The sequence below is a fragment of the Ursus arctos genome, unplaced genomic scaffold, assembly GCF_023065955.2.
Source record: "Ursus arctos isolate Adak ecotype North America unplaced genomic scaffold, UrsArc2.0 scaffold_14, whole genome shotgun sequence".
In the NCBI taxonomy this organism is placed as follows: Eukaryota; Metazoa; Chordata; class Mammalia; order Carnivora; family Ursidae; genus Ursus; species Ursus arctos.
In genome coordinates this window covers 59,599,765-59,618,827 of record NW_026622808.1, presented here as the reverse complement: position 1 = coordinate 59,618,827, position 19,063 = coordinate 59,599,765, and the positions used below count along the sequence as shown (strand labels likewise).

At 36.7% G+C, this 19,063-nt stretch overlaps 1 protein-coding gene across 1 annotated transcript in view; it reads right to left on the bottom strand.

The window, feature by feature from the left end:
- ARL8B (ADP ribosylation factor like GTPase 8B) overlaps positions 1–19,063 on the bottom strand; it is a 49,316-nt gene that overhangs the window by 12,151 nt on the left and 18,102 nt on the right. Inside the window, exons 2-3 of the mRNA XM_026501269.4 lie at positions 1,876–1,956; positions 274–347 (exon numbers count right to left, since the gene is read on the bottom strand). Of these exons, the coding sequence (XP_026357054.1) occupies positions 274–347; positions 1,876–1,956 (155 nt within the window). The remainder of the gene's footprint in view (positions 1–273; positions 348–1,875; positions 1,957–19,063) is intronic.

The window sequence follows — 19,063 nt, the reverse complement described above, 5'->3', positions numbered from 1 at the left end:
GTTAATCAAAATAAAGACCTAGATAAAGAAAATCTCAGTACCCAAAAATACTTTTAAGAAGATTATACTTAGATGCTAATACATGATAGTAAAACATTTATATCTCTTATAACTAAAATTCTCATTTATGATTAAATTTGTTAAAGTTTCATTATTAATGGGATTACACTAAGAAAGACTGTTATGGCATGAAATAAAAATTGAGCCTTCGGAAGTATTAAAAATAACCTTTTTTCCTGGAAACCTAAACTGACTTTTTAAAAAAGTGCTTACACAATGGCATTGACTCCTCTGCAGTACCGTTCCCACATGCTCCGGAATCGGGGTTGTCCTCCTATGTCCCAAATCTTTAAATCAAGACAGACAATTCTTAATTAAGATATATTTTTTTAAGATTTTATTTATTTACTTGACAGAGATAGAGACAGCCAGTGAGAGAGGGAACACAAGCAGGGGGAGTGAGAGAGGAAGAAGCAGGCTCATAGCGGAGGAGCCTGATGTGGGGCTCGATCCCATAACGCTGGGATCACACCCTGAGCCGAAGGCAGACGCTTAACCGCTGTGCCACCCAGGTGCCCCTTAATTAAGATATTTTAAGTAATACAATGAAAGAAAAAGTAGCAGAAGAAGGAAAGAAAGATCAGGCAGATATGCCCATTTCCACAATGCTAGAGCCAAATTACTCCTGAAAAACCTGAGCTGAAACAAGTTCTTAATCTAGAAGCTCTTGGGTCCGCTTCTAAACTTGAAGCTCATATTTAATATGTTTACACTGGATCTAGTAAGTTCTACTAAAGAAGATTTTGTGCAATACTTTCTTTGCTTGTTAACCAATACATTTCCGTATTGAAAATGTATCTTTAAGAGAACATTTTCAGCAAGTACCAAATCACGCATCATCCAGATTTGAATGCCAAAAGAGAAAATAACAGTTCATTCAGAATCTATTAAGATTTAATTGTCTGATTGGGTATGCATTAATGCCTAATCATTTACAAAATTATTGTATCCACACAAAAGCTACTACCCACAATAATTTCATAATTATGCCTACTCAGTAGGTACTATTCTGGACACTGGCCTACATAAACATCTTAAGTCATGGTATGTATCTTCAAGAGGCTTCCAGTTTAACTATAGAACCTACAATATGCATAAAGAGACCCATACATGAAAAATGAGAAACTTCATTAGATTAGCTCCAGGAAGAATTTAGTAAGCAGCTTCTGTGAGCCACAGGAATTGGGTGAAATGGCTGTAAGGGCTCAGACAATTAGACAATTGTTTAATTAGACAATTAAACGGCCATGAACTACAGAACACACACAAAAAAACTAAAATATGGCCCCTGATAAAGAGTCCAACAGTCCACGATTTAAACCTGTCAAATTCATTCTAAAAACAAAATTATGTTCAACTAGTTAGCTTTCTTATTATATAGTTTTAATTTTAGGGCTTAGTAGCAAAGAAAGAGAAAACTGGGTTACCATATATGTACCACAAATATAATACTAAATTACCAATATTATAAATAATAAATTATCTTTCAATATAAAATACTGTCCATGAAATAATGTAATTCCACTCTCCAAATACAGAATCTCAAACATGGGATTTTTATTTCCTAGGAACATCTACATCGCAATTATTATTCTGCCAAGCCATATGTTAAGTTTTTTATGACACTTAATAACATTTCAACTTACACATTTTAATTTATGAGAGAAGAAAAAAACAACTGATTTACATTCTTTTGGAATATACCCATTCATGAGTTAAGAAGTACAAATAAGCATGCAAAAAACAAAGAAAAAGAAAACTTTGTAGCTGTATATGCTGACAATTTAAATCAAGTATGGCAAGAAGATCACGTACCTTTATTGTGACGTTACCTTTAGTTACTTTCCTCATGTTGAAGCCCACTGTGGGTATCATATCTTCACTGAATTGACCTGACTGAACAAAAGAAAACATCTGAAGTTAAGATTAATCAGTATTTATTGAGACATAACACGGCATAAGCTTTAAACATCAACAATGCTTCTATAACCATTTTAGTATATAACTAATTTTTTAGTGGTGGTAACAATATGTCTTAAGAAAACATTCTTTATAGGTGCACCTGGGTGGCTCAGTCTGTTAAGCGTCCAATTCTTGATTTCATTTCAGGTCAGGATCTCAGGGTTGTGAGATCAAGCCCCTCTGCGGTGGGTGTGGAGCCTGCTAAGATTCTCTCTTTCCCTCCCCTTGCTCCTACCCACCCTCCTTAAAAGAGAAAAGAAAAGAAAAGAAAAGAAAAGAAAAGAAAAAAAGAGAAGAGAAGAGAAGAGAAGAGTTCCTTTTACCTGCAATTCTTGAAGAGATACATTATTTTATTCATAAAACACATATTCCATTTAAAAAAAGATACTTTTAGTAAGATAAGAACTTTTTACAAATTTCCTTAAGTTTAAAAAAGAAATATTATGTATCACAACTACAAATGAAAATTTATTAATTCCCCACCTACACATAAATGTTAACACACAAAGCAGGAAATCAGAAATAAAACTTCAAAGTTCTCCATTTTTAGCATTTAAATTATTTTGACAATTTACAACTCACTGCTAAATAGCTTTCCCAAGTTTGTCTTTTAACGAGGCTTATAAAATATTTTGTCATTGTATAGGTTTTCCTTTTATGTAATCAATTCTGTTCTCTTTTTGGCTTCTGACCTTCTTCTCATAAGACTAAAATATTTTCTAATAGTATTTGAATATGTGGTCCATATATACAATGGAATATTACTCAGCCATCAAAAGAACGATTTCTCAACATTTGCTGCAACATGGACGGGATTGGAGGAGATAATGCTAAGTGAAATAAGTCAAGTAGAAAAAGACAATTATCATATGGTTTCACTCATTTACGGAACATAAGAAGTAGGAAGATCGGTAGAAGAAGAAAGGGGGGTAAATAGAAGGAGGAATGAACCATGACAGACTATGGACTCTGGGAAACAAACTGAGGGCTTCAGAGGGGAGGGGGATGGGGGAATGGGATAGGCTGGTGATGGGTATTAAGGAGGGCACGTATTGCATGGTGCACTGGGTGTTATACACAAATAATGAATCATGGAACTTTACATCAAAAACTAGGGATGTACTGTATGGTGACTAACATAATATAATAAATTATTATAAAAAATTTTTAAAAATAAAATTTAAAATGTTCATCCATCTGGAATTTGATTTTACGGGGCAAGAAAGTTCCTTTTTCAATCACCTCACTCCTCATTTAAAAATCCACACATTCCTAACTAATTTGAAGTGATATGCCAAATGCCATACAGAGACACTTCTACGTCTGAGTCAATACTTTTCCATTAGTCTGTTTATTCCTAAATTAGGATTAAATGAGTTACTGCAGCTTGTATAATTTCATATTCTATACAGAAGATCAAGAATTTGGAATGTTTTCAAAATTGTCTTGGTTCATCACTCACATTCCAAATAAACTTTAGAAACTCATATTTCAGTTAAAATATTGACTGGAATTATATTAACTATATTAATTTGAGAAGGATTGCCCTGTATCAATTCTTGATATTTAACCGTGATCAAGTTTCTCCATCCAGGCACATGGTTTGTTCATTTAAACGTTCAAATCTTTTATATCTTTCACTAAAGTATAATTCTCATAACAGCCTTCACATTTCTTATATTCCTTATTTTTTTAAAGATTTACTTGAGAGAGAGAAAGACAGTGCAATCGGGGGGCATGGGAGAGGGGCATAGGGAGGAGGGACAGAATCTCAAGCAGACTCCTTGCTAAGCACAGAATCCAATGCAGGGCTCAACCCCATGACCCTGAGATCATGACGTGAGCAGAAACCAAGAGTCGGATGTCCAACCGACTCAGTCACCCAGGTGCCCCTCATAGACTCTACTTTGACTACAATTACGAAGTACATCTAATGAGTCACAGCTAATACTGACTTTATACATTTACATATTTATAAATTTTATTTACCAAATATTAATTTCTCAATTGACCTGACTCACTTTTTAGGTAAACAGCCCACGATTATGAAATCTCTCTCAACAAAGGAATGGTTAAACAAATACGACTATTTTCAACGCCCTAACACTGGTTGATTGTTTGCTGTGACCTTATGCTAGCCACACATGATTCTAAAACTGTCTACAAGTCCTGAGCACAATGAATTCCAATTTTACAAATTAATTTCCTCTACATAACTCCAAAGTTCTATGTTCCCCCCACCCCCCCATTCAGTGGAGTTCAGGCTGATTTCAGAAAAACGATGTTAACCACAATCACTACTTTCATTTATATTAAACATTATAATTCTCAGAACTTTCACATATGATTTATATGTGAAAATCTAGTCATGACATCAAAACTACATATATCAAAACTAGTAATAATACAACAACAAAAATAGAACCTGATTAAAAGGGGAGCAAAGGCAACACCAAAGGCACTATCCATGAAAGCAACCATAAGGTGGACTTCATTAAAATTAAAAACTGCTATGTGAACAAGGTTTCTAAGAGTTACAATGTTAAGAAAAGACGCACAGAGTAGGAGAAACTATTTGTAAAAAAAGATACTTCCAATAAAGGACTATTATCCAAAATATACAAAGAACTCTTTAAACCTCAACAATATGAAAAAAAAAAACAACAACCCGATTAAAAAATGAGCCAAAGACCTCAACCAATACTTTACCAAAGAAGGCAAATAAGCATACCGCACATCATATGTCATCAGGAAAATACAAATTAAAATCAGATACCACTGGTACACTTATCAGAGTGGCCAAAATCTGGTGCACCAATAATACCAAGGACGTGGAACAACAGCAACTCTCACTCATTACTGGTGGTAATGCAAATGGTACAGCCACTATTGAAGACAGTTTGGTGGTTTCTTACAAAACTAAATATACTCTTACCATTCAATCAAGCAATCATGCTCCTTCATTTTTATCCAAAGATGCTGAAAACTTAAGACTGCACAAAAACCTACACATTAATGTTTACAGCATCTTTATGCATAACTGCTAAAACTTGGAAGTAACCAAAGTGTCCTTCAGTAAGTTAATGCATAAATAAACTGTGTCATATCCAGGAAATGGAATATTATTCAATACTAAAAAGAAATGAGCTACCAAGCCACAAAAAGACATGAAGGAATCCTAAAAACATATCTAAATGAAGGACTCAATTTGGAAGGACTACATACCATTCCAACAAAATGACTGAAAACATGACTCCAGCAATATTCTGAAAAAGGCAAAACTATGGAAACAGTAAGAAGATTAGTGGTTGATAGGTGGTGAAGGGGTGGGGAGGAAATGAATAGGCAGAGCACAGAGGATTTTTAGACAATAAAAAGAAAAACTCTGCATGATACCATAATGATGGACACATGTCATTATACTTTTGTCCAAACCTATACAATGTACAACAAAGAGTGAAAAATAATGTAAACTATGGACTTTGGGTGATTGTGATGTGTCAACGTAAGTGCATCAATTGTAACAAATGTACCACTCTGGTGTGGGATGCTGATAATGGGGGAAGCTGTGAGTGTAGGGGCAGGAGTTACATGGAAACTCTGTACCTTCCCCTCCTCGATTACGTTGTGAACCTAAAACTGCTCTAAAAAAAATCCTTTTTTTCTTTTTTCCTAAGAGAGAGAAGCAGGCTCCCCGATTAGCAGGGAGCCCAATGTGGGGCTTGATCCCAAGACCCTGGGTTTCTGACCTGAGTCGAAGGCAGACGCTTAACCGACTGAGCCACCCAGGTGCCCCGCTCTAAAAAAACCTTAACAATAACTGTTTTTTAAATGGGCAAAGGACTTGAAGAGACATTTCTCCAAAGGAAATATACAAATAGCTAATAAGAACATGAAAAGATGCTCACCATCACTAATCAAATGATGGAAATGCAAATCAAAACCACAAAAGATACCACCCTCATGCCCATTAAGATGGCTATGATCAAAAACAAAAACAACAAAATACAAATTAACAAGTTATAGTGAGGATATGGAAAAACTGCAACCCTGGTGCATGGTTGCAGGAATGTAAAATGGTGCAGCTGCTAAGAAAAACAGTATAGAAGTTCCTGAAAAGGTTAAAAATAGAATTACCACATGATCCAGCAATTCTACTTCCAATATGTACCCAAATGCACTGAAAGCAGGGACTCAAAAAGATATCTGTATACCCATGTTCACAGCAGCATTATCCAAAACAGCCAAAAGGTGGAAGAAACCCAAAGGCCACTCGCAGATGAATGTGGTTTATTCCTACAATGTAATACTATTCAGCCTTAAAAAAAAAGTTTATTCATGCTAAAACACAGATGAGCATTTTGAAGACAGTATAATAATATAAATAAGCCAGATACAAAAAGACAAATACTATATAGTTCTATTCACATGAGAAACCTAAAATAGTTAAATTCATAAAGACAGAAAGTAGAATGGTATTTGCCAAAGGCTAGGGAGAAGGGGGAAATAGAGAGTAACTGCTTAGTGGGTATGGAATTTGTTTGAAGCAATTAAAAAGTTCCAGGGGCCCCTGGGTGGCTGTCAGTTAGCCTTCAACTTTGTTCCAGCTCAGGTCGTGATCTCTGAGTCGTGGGATGGAGCACTGTGTCAGGCTCAGCACTCTGCTTGGCATGGAGTCAGCTTGAGATTCTCTCCCTCTCCCTCTACCCATCCTCCTGCTCGCTCTCTCTCTAAATGAATGAATAAAATCTTTAATAAAAAAAAGTTGTATAGATGTATGGTGATATACTTAATACTACTGAACTAACTGTATACTTAAGAATAGTTAATATGTGGAATACTCCTCAGCCATCAAAAAAAACAAAATCTTGGGGCGCCTGGGTGGCACAGCGGTTAAGCGTCTGCCTTCGGCTCAGGGCGTGATCCTGGCGTTCTGGGATCGAGCCCCACATCAGGCTCCTCCGCTATGAGCCTGCTTCTTCCTCTCCCGCTCTTCCTGCTTGTGTTCCCTCTCTCGCTGGCTGTCTCTATCTCTGTCAAATAAATAAATAAAATCTTTAAAAAAAAAAAAAAAAATCTTGCCATCTGCAACAAACTACAAGGTAGAACTATAGGGTGTTATGCTAAGCGAAGTTAAGTCAATCAGAGAAAGACAATTGTCCTATGATCTCACTGATACGTGGAATTTAAGAAACAAAACAGAGGATCATAGGGAAAGAGAGGAAAAAAACAAAACAAGACCAAATCAGAGAGGAAGACAAACCATCAGAGACTCTTAAGCATAGTAAACAAACTGATGGTTGCTGAAGGGGAGACGTGTGGGGGGATGGGGTAACTGGGTGATGGACATTAAGGAGGGCACCTGATGTACTGAGCACTGGGTATTAGACTGATGAATCACTGACCTCTACCTCTGAAACCAATATTACGTTATATGTTAACTGAATTTAAATAAAAATAAATAAACGTAAAAAAAAAAAACAATAGTTAAGAGGGTGGGGTACGTGGGTGCTGCAGTCAACTCAGTGAATGACTCTTGGTTTGGGCTGGGGTCATGATCTCAGGATTGTGAGACGAGCTCTGCATTGGGCTCCACACTCAGCACAGAGTCTGCTTAAGACCCCCTCTCCCCCCTGCACGTGCTCTCTCTCTCGAATAAATAAATAAATCTTTTTTAAAAAGTCAAGGGACGCCTGGGTGGCTCAGTCATTAAGCATCTGCCTTTGGCTGGGGTCATGGTCCCAGGGTTCTGGGATCGAGCCCCGCATCAGGCTCCCTGCTCAGGGGAAGCCTGCTTCTCCCTTTCCCACTCCCCCTGCTTGTGTTCCCTCTCTCTCTGTCAAATAAATAAATAAAATATTTTTTATAAATAAATAAAGTCGAGATGTTAAATTTTGTTTTGTGTACTTTAGCACAATTTAAAAACTAATATGCTGTAAGAAGAGGTGATTATTATTTTATAGAACAGGAAATAAATTCCCAAGGTCACATAGCTCAATAGTGGTTGATTCTGTTTTTCTTAAAGATTTCCACTGTAATTATATGTATTGTAGTAAGTTTTAATTGATGTCTGAAGTGAGGTCCATGTGAGATAATGCCTCATTTGTTTGGTATCATTAGGAAATAGGTGTTTTACACAATGAAGCAGCCAGAAATGCTAAACTTTTTAAATGCCAAAACTTTTAAACTAGCTTACACAGGAAGCTTTCTGAAATGCATTACATACTTAAGGTGCCAGGGTGGCTCACTCTCTCTCAAATAAATAAAATCATTAAAAAAAAACTAAAAAATAATAAATGCAATACATACTTAGCTAACTTCTCACACATAATTTATGGAACATGATTTAATGTGCTCTTGGTATTTCAAAGTTACTTAATCAATTGTAAAACAAGAAAACAAAGATAACCCTTACAGGCCCTTCTGGCAAAAAATTTAATGATTGTCAACATCTAGTATAGTACCATCCCATGATAAAATGATGTAGGGGTCTGCAGTATAGTGGGGTGTTGACCCTAAAATTTCTTTGATGTTCCTTCATCTCCTTTGTCCATACTTCGTACTGGTGGCAGAAGCTAACTATAACTTTCTTTAATTCAGTTGCTAGTGCTAATCTGCAATGGCTGAAAATTAGGTAATCAAGTTCTTGGGTTTTTAATCCAAAAACATCTTGAGCACAGAAATATGTTTAATAAATACTTAACTGTGATGCATGGATTTTGTGCTATAACTACTTTATAAACTTGGAAGCATTTCTACTGCTTTCCTAGTATCAAATCTTAATCCTCACTTTTCAAAGCTTGTGCTGAATGACTAAACCACTGAGTTGGCAGTTGTTCTCTAGGTAACAGAGAATTTATTTCTGTGCTGTCAAAATGCCACTAAACTGAGACAAGCAATTTGGGAAGCAAATAGAGGCTTGAAAAAAAATACTACTTCATTGTGTATCATCCTATTTACTTAAACAAATTTAACACTTAAATAATACCAGACACTGTTCTTAGCACTTAATAAATATTGATACAAGTAGCACTCACTGATTTTGTGATGATGGATAGAACTGTAGTCATCTACACACACCCTATAAGCCAAAGTCTCAAGGCAATATTTCCAGAGTTTGTTAATTTAGGCAAAATAAATCTGAAGCAAAATAGGTGGTAAAAAGAAGACTATCCTCTAAGCCTGGGAATCTTATTACCAATTTTTGCTACTTACTAACCACACGCAAATGATTTTACCTTTTTTTTTTTTTTTTAAGATTATTTATTTATTTATTCATTTGTCAGAGAGAGCGTGCACAAGCAGGGGGAGGGCAGGCAGAGAGAGAAGCAGGTTCCCTGCTGAGCAAGGAGCCTGATGCCTGGACTCGATCCTAGGATCCTAGGATCATGACCTGGGCCAAAGGCAGACGCTTAACCAGCTGAGCCACTCAGGCATCCCTGATTTCACCTTTAAAAGGAAGCTACCTTATATAGAAGAAGAGGGAATTGGAAGAGTATGTCCAAAGCCACTTCCAGCTCTAACATTTACGGTTTTGTATTTTATTTACTGGCCTCTCATTTAAAATATAGTTAAGCAAGAGATAAATGCCTACAACAGTACAAAAATGTGGCTCTCTCTTTCCAAAATTCTTTGGTATATGAAAGGCTAAAAGCAAACCTTGTCCCAGAAAGGTTTCCTTTACTGCTAACTCACATGTAGATCTGGGGAGAACACAGTGAAATACTCACACATTTCAGTGCTTTAAAGGAGGGATTCTAAATTAATTAGGTTAGATTTTACAGTTGCTCATTACTGGTGGTAATGCAAAATGGTACAGCCACTATTGAAGACAGTTTGGTGGTTTCTTACAAAACCAAATATACTCTTACCATTCAATCAAGCAATCATGCTCCTTCATATTTATCCAAAGATGCTGGAAACTTAAGACCGCACAAAAACCTACACGTTAATGTTTACAGCATCTTTATGCATAACTGCTAAAATGTTAATAGTCTGATCTTGGTAAAGGGTATATGGATGTTCTTTGCAATGCTTTTATTCCTACAACTTTTCTGTAAATTTGAAATTATTTGCAAACAATACATTTTTTAAATGACAATTTTTAAATGGGGATCATCAAATACCACCTTCTCCTATATTCCACCAATGACAACTGGAATTAGAAGATATATCAGCCATGCCACTACTACCTATTCCCTACTACAATAGTAAAACTCATGAATACACCCAATCATAAGGAATTCCAACAAGTTCAGGAACAAGTCATTGCTAACCTTGTTCTATCTATCCTTTAATATTCTAAAAGGACACTCATTTATAGATATCTTCTAATAGAAAAATCCATGTTTTGTATTTCATAGTTTTGGTATAAAGTTGAACCTTCTGGGCTTTAAAACTGGCATTTTAAAATCTACTCCAGTGTTTCAATATTTATTTACAACCTGGGAAATGCATTAAGATAGTGTGTTCTACACCTAGGCTTCTCTTGGTTTTTGGAACTAAACATATTTTCCTTTTCTTTCAAACCACTTAATTGTTACCACTGTGAACACAATCATCATGTCTGAGGCAATCTCCCTTACAACACTCTTTTTAAGGGGCTAGAAAAGATAATCATTCACTATAGTAGCACTTCAAGAATCATTAATATAATGTTCAATTTTCTCCCAATTTTAGAACACTATGGACAATCTCTTCTTTAATAATTTCCCAAAAGACAACAATTTGTTCTCAGTTTTATGTGCAAATCTGGACTTAACTTCCAACTACAGACATAACTCATTCCCAACGAACATCAGTTTGAAAGCACACATTAAAAAATCTGTTTGGCTAACTGAATCTTAATAACCAAAGAATAACTTCTCTCAAAATTCCAGTGCATTTGTTTGTGGTTTGTTTGTGGGTTTTGCTTGTTTGGGGGTTCTCTGTAGTACTTATTACAGAGAATTAAGAACCACATCAAAATTTTAAATTTCAGTTTCCTCAGGGACATAATCAAGTAAGGCCTCTTTTCTTCAAATGGCCCAAATTCTCAAAATGGGCCACTGTTCTAAATAAACTAAGCTTAGAAATTATTTCTCTGAAGCAAATCAAATAATAGAAACTTTCTACAAAGTCATAAAATTCCAAGATTATCCTTCAAAAAAATGATGCAACTTGCAACACCGACTCAAAAAAACTTTTAACTCTTCAAGAAATACTAGCTAAAGGAGTAACAGCATCCTTAGGTTCTTGCAAAGACAGGCCCCTATGTAGACTGTGGTCTGGATGCCAATGTTTTTCATCTGGTCTCGAAATTCAAATCCACCTGGGCTCAGTGAGGATGTGCTCTTCCATCTGTGCTGTCACAGATGAGGAAAAAGTGGTTACAGCTTTCAGGCTTGGCATTCGTGAACTCTGGCTTAGGGGTGCTGCCGTAGGCAAGCCAATTACAAAAGCCTGTTTCACACATGACCCAATCATTGGCAGCACATGGAGACAATGAATGTGTGTTGTACTGATTCATGAACACCATTTCCTCAATGGTCATAAACCCACAAAGCTACTTTGCCTCCACTTTTACTCATTCATTTATTCACTCACTTATTCAAACAACAGAAGGAAAGAAAAGAAACTAGGAAACAAATATAAAATACCACACTAATATACACCATTTAAAACAAAGGAGGTAACATGGGATGACTGGGTATCCAGAAGCCCTCTCTGAAGTAGTGACATTTAAGCATCTAAAGATAATTTAAAATCTACAAAGGATAATAGGCCAGCTTCTGCACATAACCTACCTGTTGTGCTACTTGAATACTGGTAAGGAAATCTAAATTTCAGTTCCAGCTATGCCACTTTCGACTGCATATAAACACAACTTTGAACACTCTTGCTCAGAATGCAAAGGTTCTACGTCCTCTGTCCTTATAGCTGCTTCTCTAAGTGTCTATAGCTACTTCACTTCCTCCATTTCCTCAAGTGCTTCTACTCCCTTCCCTTTGCTTTTCTTCTTTCCTGAGTCTCAAAAGCTACTGTAGATAGGAGTTTCTGCTGCCAAACAGGCCTTTAATAAGAAGGGCATTCCTTTCATCTCTGAGGCAAACAGACCCACTCCAACCCACAAGTTGTAATATTTAACTCCTAACTGCTGTCCTGGTCCTCACAAACCACTCAAGCATCACCTCTCTGCCCACAAAGGCATTCTTGATTGATAAGACTTTTCTTCCTAGGACCATACCTGAATCTAAGGGTCCAGAAAGCCAAGTCTCCAGGTTTTAGTGTTAAAGTTGCCAGTATCTGGTTTGTTTTGTTTTGTCCTTTATTAATGTTTTTAAATTTATGGTAATTTGGCAAGCAATCAAGTTTGCCCTGGAAGGACTGGAGGTGAATAGCTTATTTTTCAAGTGAACTATTAGTAGGTTTTTTACATTGTTGGGATATATATAACACCCCAAACAGTAGCAACATGGATTTTAAAATAGCTCTTTTTGGGTGGCACCATTAAAACTGAGTGAAAGACATTATGTTTTCTTTGACACTAGGGTATGAAAACTAAATATAACAGACAAAAATTCTCCAAATAAGAACTTTTTTAAAGCATAATGGCAAAGGGAATGCTCTAACAACTAATTAAATGCCTGTCATTCCAATTCAACTCATTTTAAACAACTAATTAATCCTTACTTCTTGCTAATACCAACAGGGCTACTTTGAGGCAATCTCCTTTACAAAGATAACTCTTGAGGATTAAAATGTTCTCAAAACCACAGTTTCAATTAGGAGCCTGAAAATTCTCATCTCTGCTAACCTCTATTCCTGAAGAAAATTCATTTCAAAAGGTCTCTAATGACTATTTCCTATGTTCACTATACCTTTCATTAATGGCATTTTAATAATGGTTTTACTAAATCTATATCCAAAGAACTGCTTAAGGAAAACTCAACTTGCTTGTCTGTAAAATAATTTGCTGGTGAGCATCCCTAGTCAAACACTCAGAGACCACATCACAATGCATTTTCACGAAGATACACAGAAATTATCACAATGCAGTAATAATGTGAAGATGGATCCCAAAAGAAATCAGTGCTACAGACCTTTAGCAAATATTGTTTTGTTAACCTGTCAAGTCACTAATATGTCTGGATGTATTTCCCATAAGCATCAAGGTTCCACCATAAATCTTTAATAAACACCTGTGTCTTTACATAAAAAGACTACTACTTATCTTCACATGTGAGCTAAAGAAGGTTCTAAAGTCAGAAGCATGAGACTGGGAAAAATTAGCATACAGTCACATCTTCAGGCCTTGATACTATTCTACTGGTTGGTCTCTACTTTTTTTTTCTTCTTTTCTTTCTAACTTAAACACTGTTTCATAAAGAAAGTGATTTTCTATATTTAAAAGTTTCTTTCCTTTTTTCTGGGAAAACGGGGTACTTAAGAACTAGAATGAGAAGGAGACCTCTTTTCTTGCTGCATGTCCCCTGCCTGTGTGCATGTTTAGCTTGTTCAAAAAGATATTACAAAACATGTCCATCAAATCCCAAAATAGGCTTTCTACTACTAAATTAAAAGGGGGATTCCTAGAACCACCCAATGCTCGAAGTCAGTGAGTTATATATGTAACAAAAGTCCTTTAGTCATAAGGAAAACTGCTTTATGGCAAGGCTTCATCATATATAACAAATATTTAACCTGCAAACAGTACACTGAATTTCACTCTTCAAAACAAAGTAACAGGTCTATCAAACTCTATTAAAGCCAGAATCAGAAGAAAAATAATAATTTTAATGTAATTAATAAAGTCCATCCTACAAAAGTAAAATGGATGATAGTCATTTCAGGACAGTTTAGTAACTGTGGAGTTACTGTAAGAGTCTGTGGAGTTATTATAAGAGGTGCTGTTCATTTTCTCACATAATAGATGTTAAAACACAAGGAAATAGAAATAGTGTTAGTTTGGTGGTTATGACTGAGACTCTGGAGACGGGTTATACTAGGTTGTAACTCTGGTCTTACCACTTGCCTAGCTTTGTGTCCCCCTTGCATGCTCCTTAATTTTGCAATGCCTCACTTTTCCCAAATATAAAATGGAGATAACAGTCACTATCTCACAGAGTTGTTTAAAAATTAAATCAAGTAAAACACATACAGCATTTACAACAATGCCTCTTCAGAAACAGGTACAGAGAAAGCATTTAATATTTGCTATCATCATCATTACAGTCCATTAAATGTGATGTAATGTTAAAAAGCAATGCACAGGGTTCTGGTTAAGATTAGTTAAGCACACTCTACCCTATCCACTGAGTGTAACTAAAAACCCTCGACAGAATGCATGCAGCACCTGAGGGCTCTGAAAAGTGTGTGGAAACAGGTAGAATAGAAAAGGAAGTCAGAACTCAAAGCACAAGCAATCTGGTGCTATTTCCTAGTTGTTTTCTTTCCTCCCAACCTCCCAGCCTGGATCAAAGGCAGCCCAAATGCCAGAAATGTATACCAGGCATGAAAAGAAAAGGCTCCAAGAAAAGCACCTTCTCTTTTGAGTCTGAGGACTGTGCGTGTGTGTTGGGGGTGAGGGGAAGGGGATGATGGCAGGACAGGACAGAGAGTGGGAAAAGTCCCCTGCATTTTTTCCCCTCTCCCCTGCCATGGCCTCCAGACAAAACCAAGCCTGAAAGCTATGAGCATCTATGGCAGCGATGGTCAGGCAGGCATTCCTTAGAAAAGGATCCTCTCTAACCATAGGAACCCTGGTCCAAAAAGTGCTTGTAGTGGGGGCAGGATGGGGCGTGGATACAGAGAGGACTCCCTGTTGATTATTTTCTGTCTATTCTCTTGGCCCGTGAGATAGATTCAGTTGAGGGAAGGACACAGCAAAGGAGGGATAACAAAGCCCCAAGTTTGTAGACAGAGGATCAGGAAAGTGGGGAAAGGGCTGTGAGCAACAGTAGGGGGAAATATGCAAAGGGAAGATCTAGAGAAATAGGCCCCACAGAGTTGTACATGAACTCCTGGGCTCATCTCTAAACTGGTATATGGATCTGACCCTAAAGAATACATCAAAGGCCCTGAGAACTAAACTACTAAGTAGACTACTTGCCAGGTTTCTGGTTAATGCCCGACACAGTATATAGCCAGGAATAATCCAAATGTTACTACCGAGGTTTTGAAAACCGGACATTAGAAACAAAGCCTACAGAAGAAGGCAGGTTGGATCTTTTGGCCTGAATTGAACTGGGTCAAATGCATACTAAAACAAAACAAGTCATTCTCCATAGGATGTAAACAAAACCCAGACTTGCAATATTCAAAGTGTCCACAATAACTGAAAATATGAAGAATCAAGAAAATTCAACAACTACCAAAGGAAAAAATCACAGACTAGAAGCCAACATCAAGATGACCCCAATGTTGGAAATATGAGACAAAGACTATCATAACCACGCTCCAAGGATGAAATGAATGTAACAGGGAGTTTTAGCAGGTAAATAAAAGTTATAAAATAGAACCAAATGAAAAATCTTAGAACTAAAAAATACAGTAAGAAAACAAAACCAGGGGCGTCTGGGTAGTGCAGTTGTTAGGCGGCTGCCTTCGGCTCAGGGCGTGATCCCGGCGTTCCGGGATCGAGTCCCACATCGGGCTCCTCCGCTGGGAGCCTGCTTCTTCCTCTCCCACTCCCCCTGCCTGTGTTCCCTCTCTCGCTGGCTGTTTATCTCTGTCAAATAAATAAATAAAAAATCTTTAAAAAAAAAAAAAAAAAAGAAAGAAAGAAAACAAAACCAAAACAAACCTCACCAGATGGGCTCAACAGAGGAATGGAGATGACAGAGGAAAAAGTCAATGAACTTAAAGATAAAGCAACAAAAATTACCCAACCTGGAAAAAAAAGGAAAAAGAAACAGCCAAGCCTCAAGGATCTGTAGGACAATATAAAAAGGTCTAACATTCATGTCACTGAAATCCCAGAATAAGAGAAAGAAAATGAAATCACAAAATACCCAGAAAAGTCAAAGCAATCTTGAGAAAGAAGGCCTTTTACTCCCTGACTTCAAATTCTAGTACAAACTATAGTAATCAAACCAGTATGTTATTGGCTTAGAAACAGACCCATCCATCAATGAAAAGAATAGTGAACCAGAAATAAACCCACACATATGTGGTCAATTAATTTATGACAAGGGAACCTAGAATATACAACAGGGAAAGGACAGTTTCTTTAATAAATGATGTTGGGAAAACTGCCACTATCTTACACCACACACAAAAATTAACTCCATAAATTAAAGACTTGAATATAAGACCCATAACCATAAAACTTCTAGAAGAAAATATAGGCGGTAGGCTCCTTGACACAGGTCTTGAGAATGTTTTTGTGCATCTTGACACCAAAAGCAAAAATAAAAAATTGACAGTATTGAACTAAAATGTTTCTGCACAGCAGAGAAAACCAACATCAAAATGAAAAGACAACTTACCGAATGGTAGAAAATATTTGCAAATCATGTCTGAAAAAAGGGCTGATATCCAAAATACGAAGAACTTATACAACTAAATAACGATCTACTTAAAAAAATGGCAGAAGACCTGAAAAGATATTTTTCCAAAGAAGATATACAGATGGCCACCTGAAACATGAAAAGGAGCTCAACATCACTAATCATCAGGGAAATGCAAAGCAAAACCAAGTGCAAATCAAAACCTCAGGCCTGTTAAAATGGCCATTATCAAAAAGATAAGAAATAGTAAGTGCTGGCAAAGATGTGGAGAAAAGGGAACCCTTCCTTGTTGATGGGAACGTAAACTGGTACTACTGGCCTCTATGGTAAACAGTATGGAGGTTCCTCAGAATTAAAGACAGAACTACTATATGATCCAGCAATTCCACTTCTGGGTTTACCTGAAGAAATTGAAAATACTAAAGATACATGTCCCCCACTTTCATTGTAGCATTATTTACAATAGACAAGATATGAAAACACACCTAAGTGACCAACAATGGACGAATAATGAAAACATGATATATATGTATATTCATATCAGTTCACATATATATTCATATATATATTATTCAACCAATAAAAAATAATGAAATCTGGATGCCTGGGTGGCTCGGTCAGTTAAGCGTCTGTCTTTGGCTCAGGTCATGATCTGGTCCTGGGACTGAGCCCGACATCAGGCTCCTTGCTCAGGAAGGAGACTGCTTCTCCCTCTGCCTGCTGCTCCCCCTGCTTATACTCTCTCTCTCTCTGACAAAAAATGTAAATAAAATCTTTAAAAGATAATGAAATCTTGCCATTTGTGACAACATGAATGGACCTCAAGAGCACTATACTAAGTGAAATAAGTCAGACAGAGAAAGACAAATACCGTATGATTTCACATGCGAAATCTAAAAATAAAAAAAAAAACCCAAGCTCATAGATAAAGAAAACAGACTGGTGGTTCCCAGAGGCAGGCGATGGAAGTGGGGGAGGGGGGGGACGACATGGGGGACAGGTGAGAGAGAAATGGGTAAAGGGAGTCAAAAGGTACAAATTTTCAGTTTTAATAAATAAGTCAATGGTGACTATAGCTAATAATACTGTATTCCATATGTGAAAGCTGCTAAGGGAGTAAACCTCATCACAAGAAAAAAGATTTATTTTGTTAACTATGTACTAAGGTGATAGATGTTAACTAGATTTATTGTGGTGACTATTTCATAATGTATGCAAATAAAAAAAATCATTATATTGGGGGCGCCTGGGTGGCTCAGTCATTAAGCATCTGCCTTCGGCTCAGGTCATGATCCCAGAGTCCTGGGATCTGGCCCACGGGCTCCCTGCTCAGCAGGAAGCCTGCTTCTCCCTCTCCCTCTCCCTCTGCTTGTGTTCCCTCTCTCACTGTCTCTCTCTCTGTCAAATAAATAAAATATCTTTAAAAAAAATCATTATATTGTACACCTGAAACTAATATTTTATATGAGAATTATACCTCCATTTAAAAACAGAGAATAACAAAATGTCCAAAATTTGGTGAAAGACAAACTTAGATTCAAGAACAACAAGCTCAAAGCAGCATAAGCTCAAAAGAAATCCACACCTAGGTACATCATAATTAAACTGCTGATAAGAAAAACAAAAAAATCTTGAAAGCAGCCAGAAACAACACATGACCTACGAGAATAACAACTTGAATGACTATGAATTTCTAATCAGAAACCTTTACAAAAGCTTTTACAAATCTGCTGGGGGGGAAAATGACTGTCAACTTAGAATTCTGTATCCAGCAAAACATTCTTTAAGAATGAAGACAATAAAGACATTCTCCAACAAAGGAAAACTAAAAGAATTTGTACATATCTGCAGATATGTACTAGCAGATATACTCGAAAAGGAAGGCTAAAAGAAGTTCTGCAGGCATAAGATAAATACGGAAACTTAGAGGGGCGCCTGGGTAGCGCAGTCGTTAAGCGTCTCCCTTCGGCTCGGGGCGTGGTCCCGGCGTTCTAGGATCGAGTCCCATGTCAGGCTCCTCCGCTGGGAGCCTGCTTTTTCCTCTCCCACTCCCCCTGCTTGTGTTCCCTCTCTCACTGGCTGTCTCTATCTCTGTCAAACAAAATAAATAAAATCTTCAAAAAAAAAAAAAATAGGGAAACCTAGAACTTCAGGAATTAAGGGAAAGCAATAGAAATGGTAACATCTGGGTAAATGTAAAGTAACTATTGTCTTCCTTTCGAATACTTAAAATGTTTGATGGTTACAAGCAAAAATTATAACATTATCTGGTGCTGTTTTCAATGTATGTAGATATAATATGACAATAGCACCATATAGACAAGAAGGTAAAAGGACCTATATGGTGGTAAGGTTTCTACATTCCACATGAAGTGATAACATATTAATTCTAAGTAAACTAGGTAAAGTATGTATACTGTAATAGCTAGGACAATCACTAAAGAAGCCATACAAAGAGAATAGTCAAAACTGCAATAAATTAGTGAAAAATAATCCAACTGAAAAGAAAGCAAGAAAGAAGAAACAAAGGAATAAAAAACAAAGGAGACAAA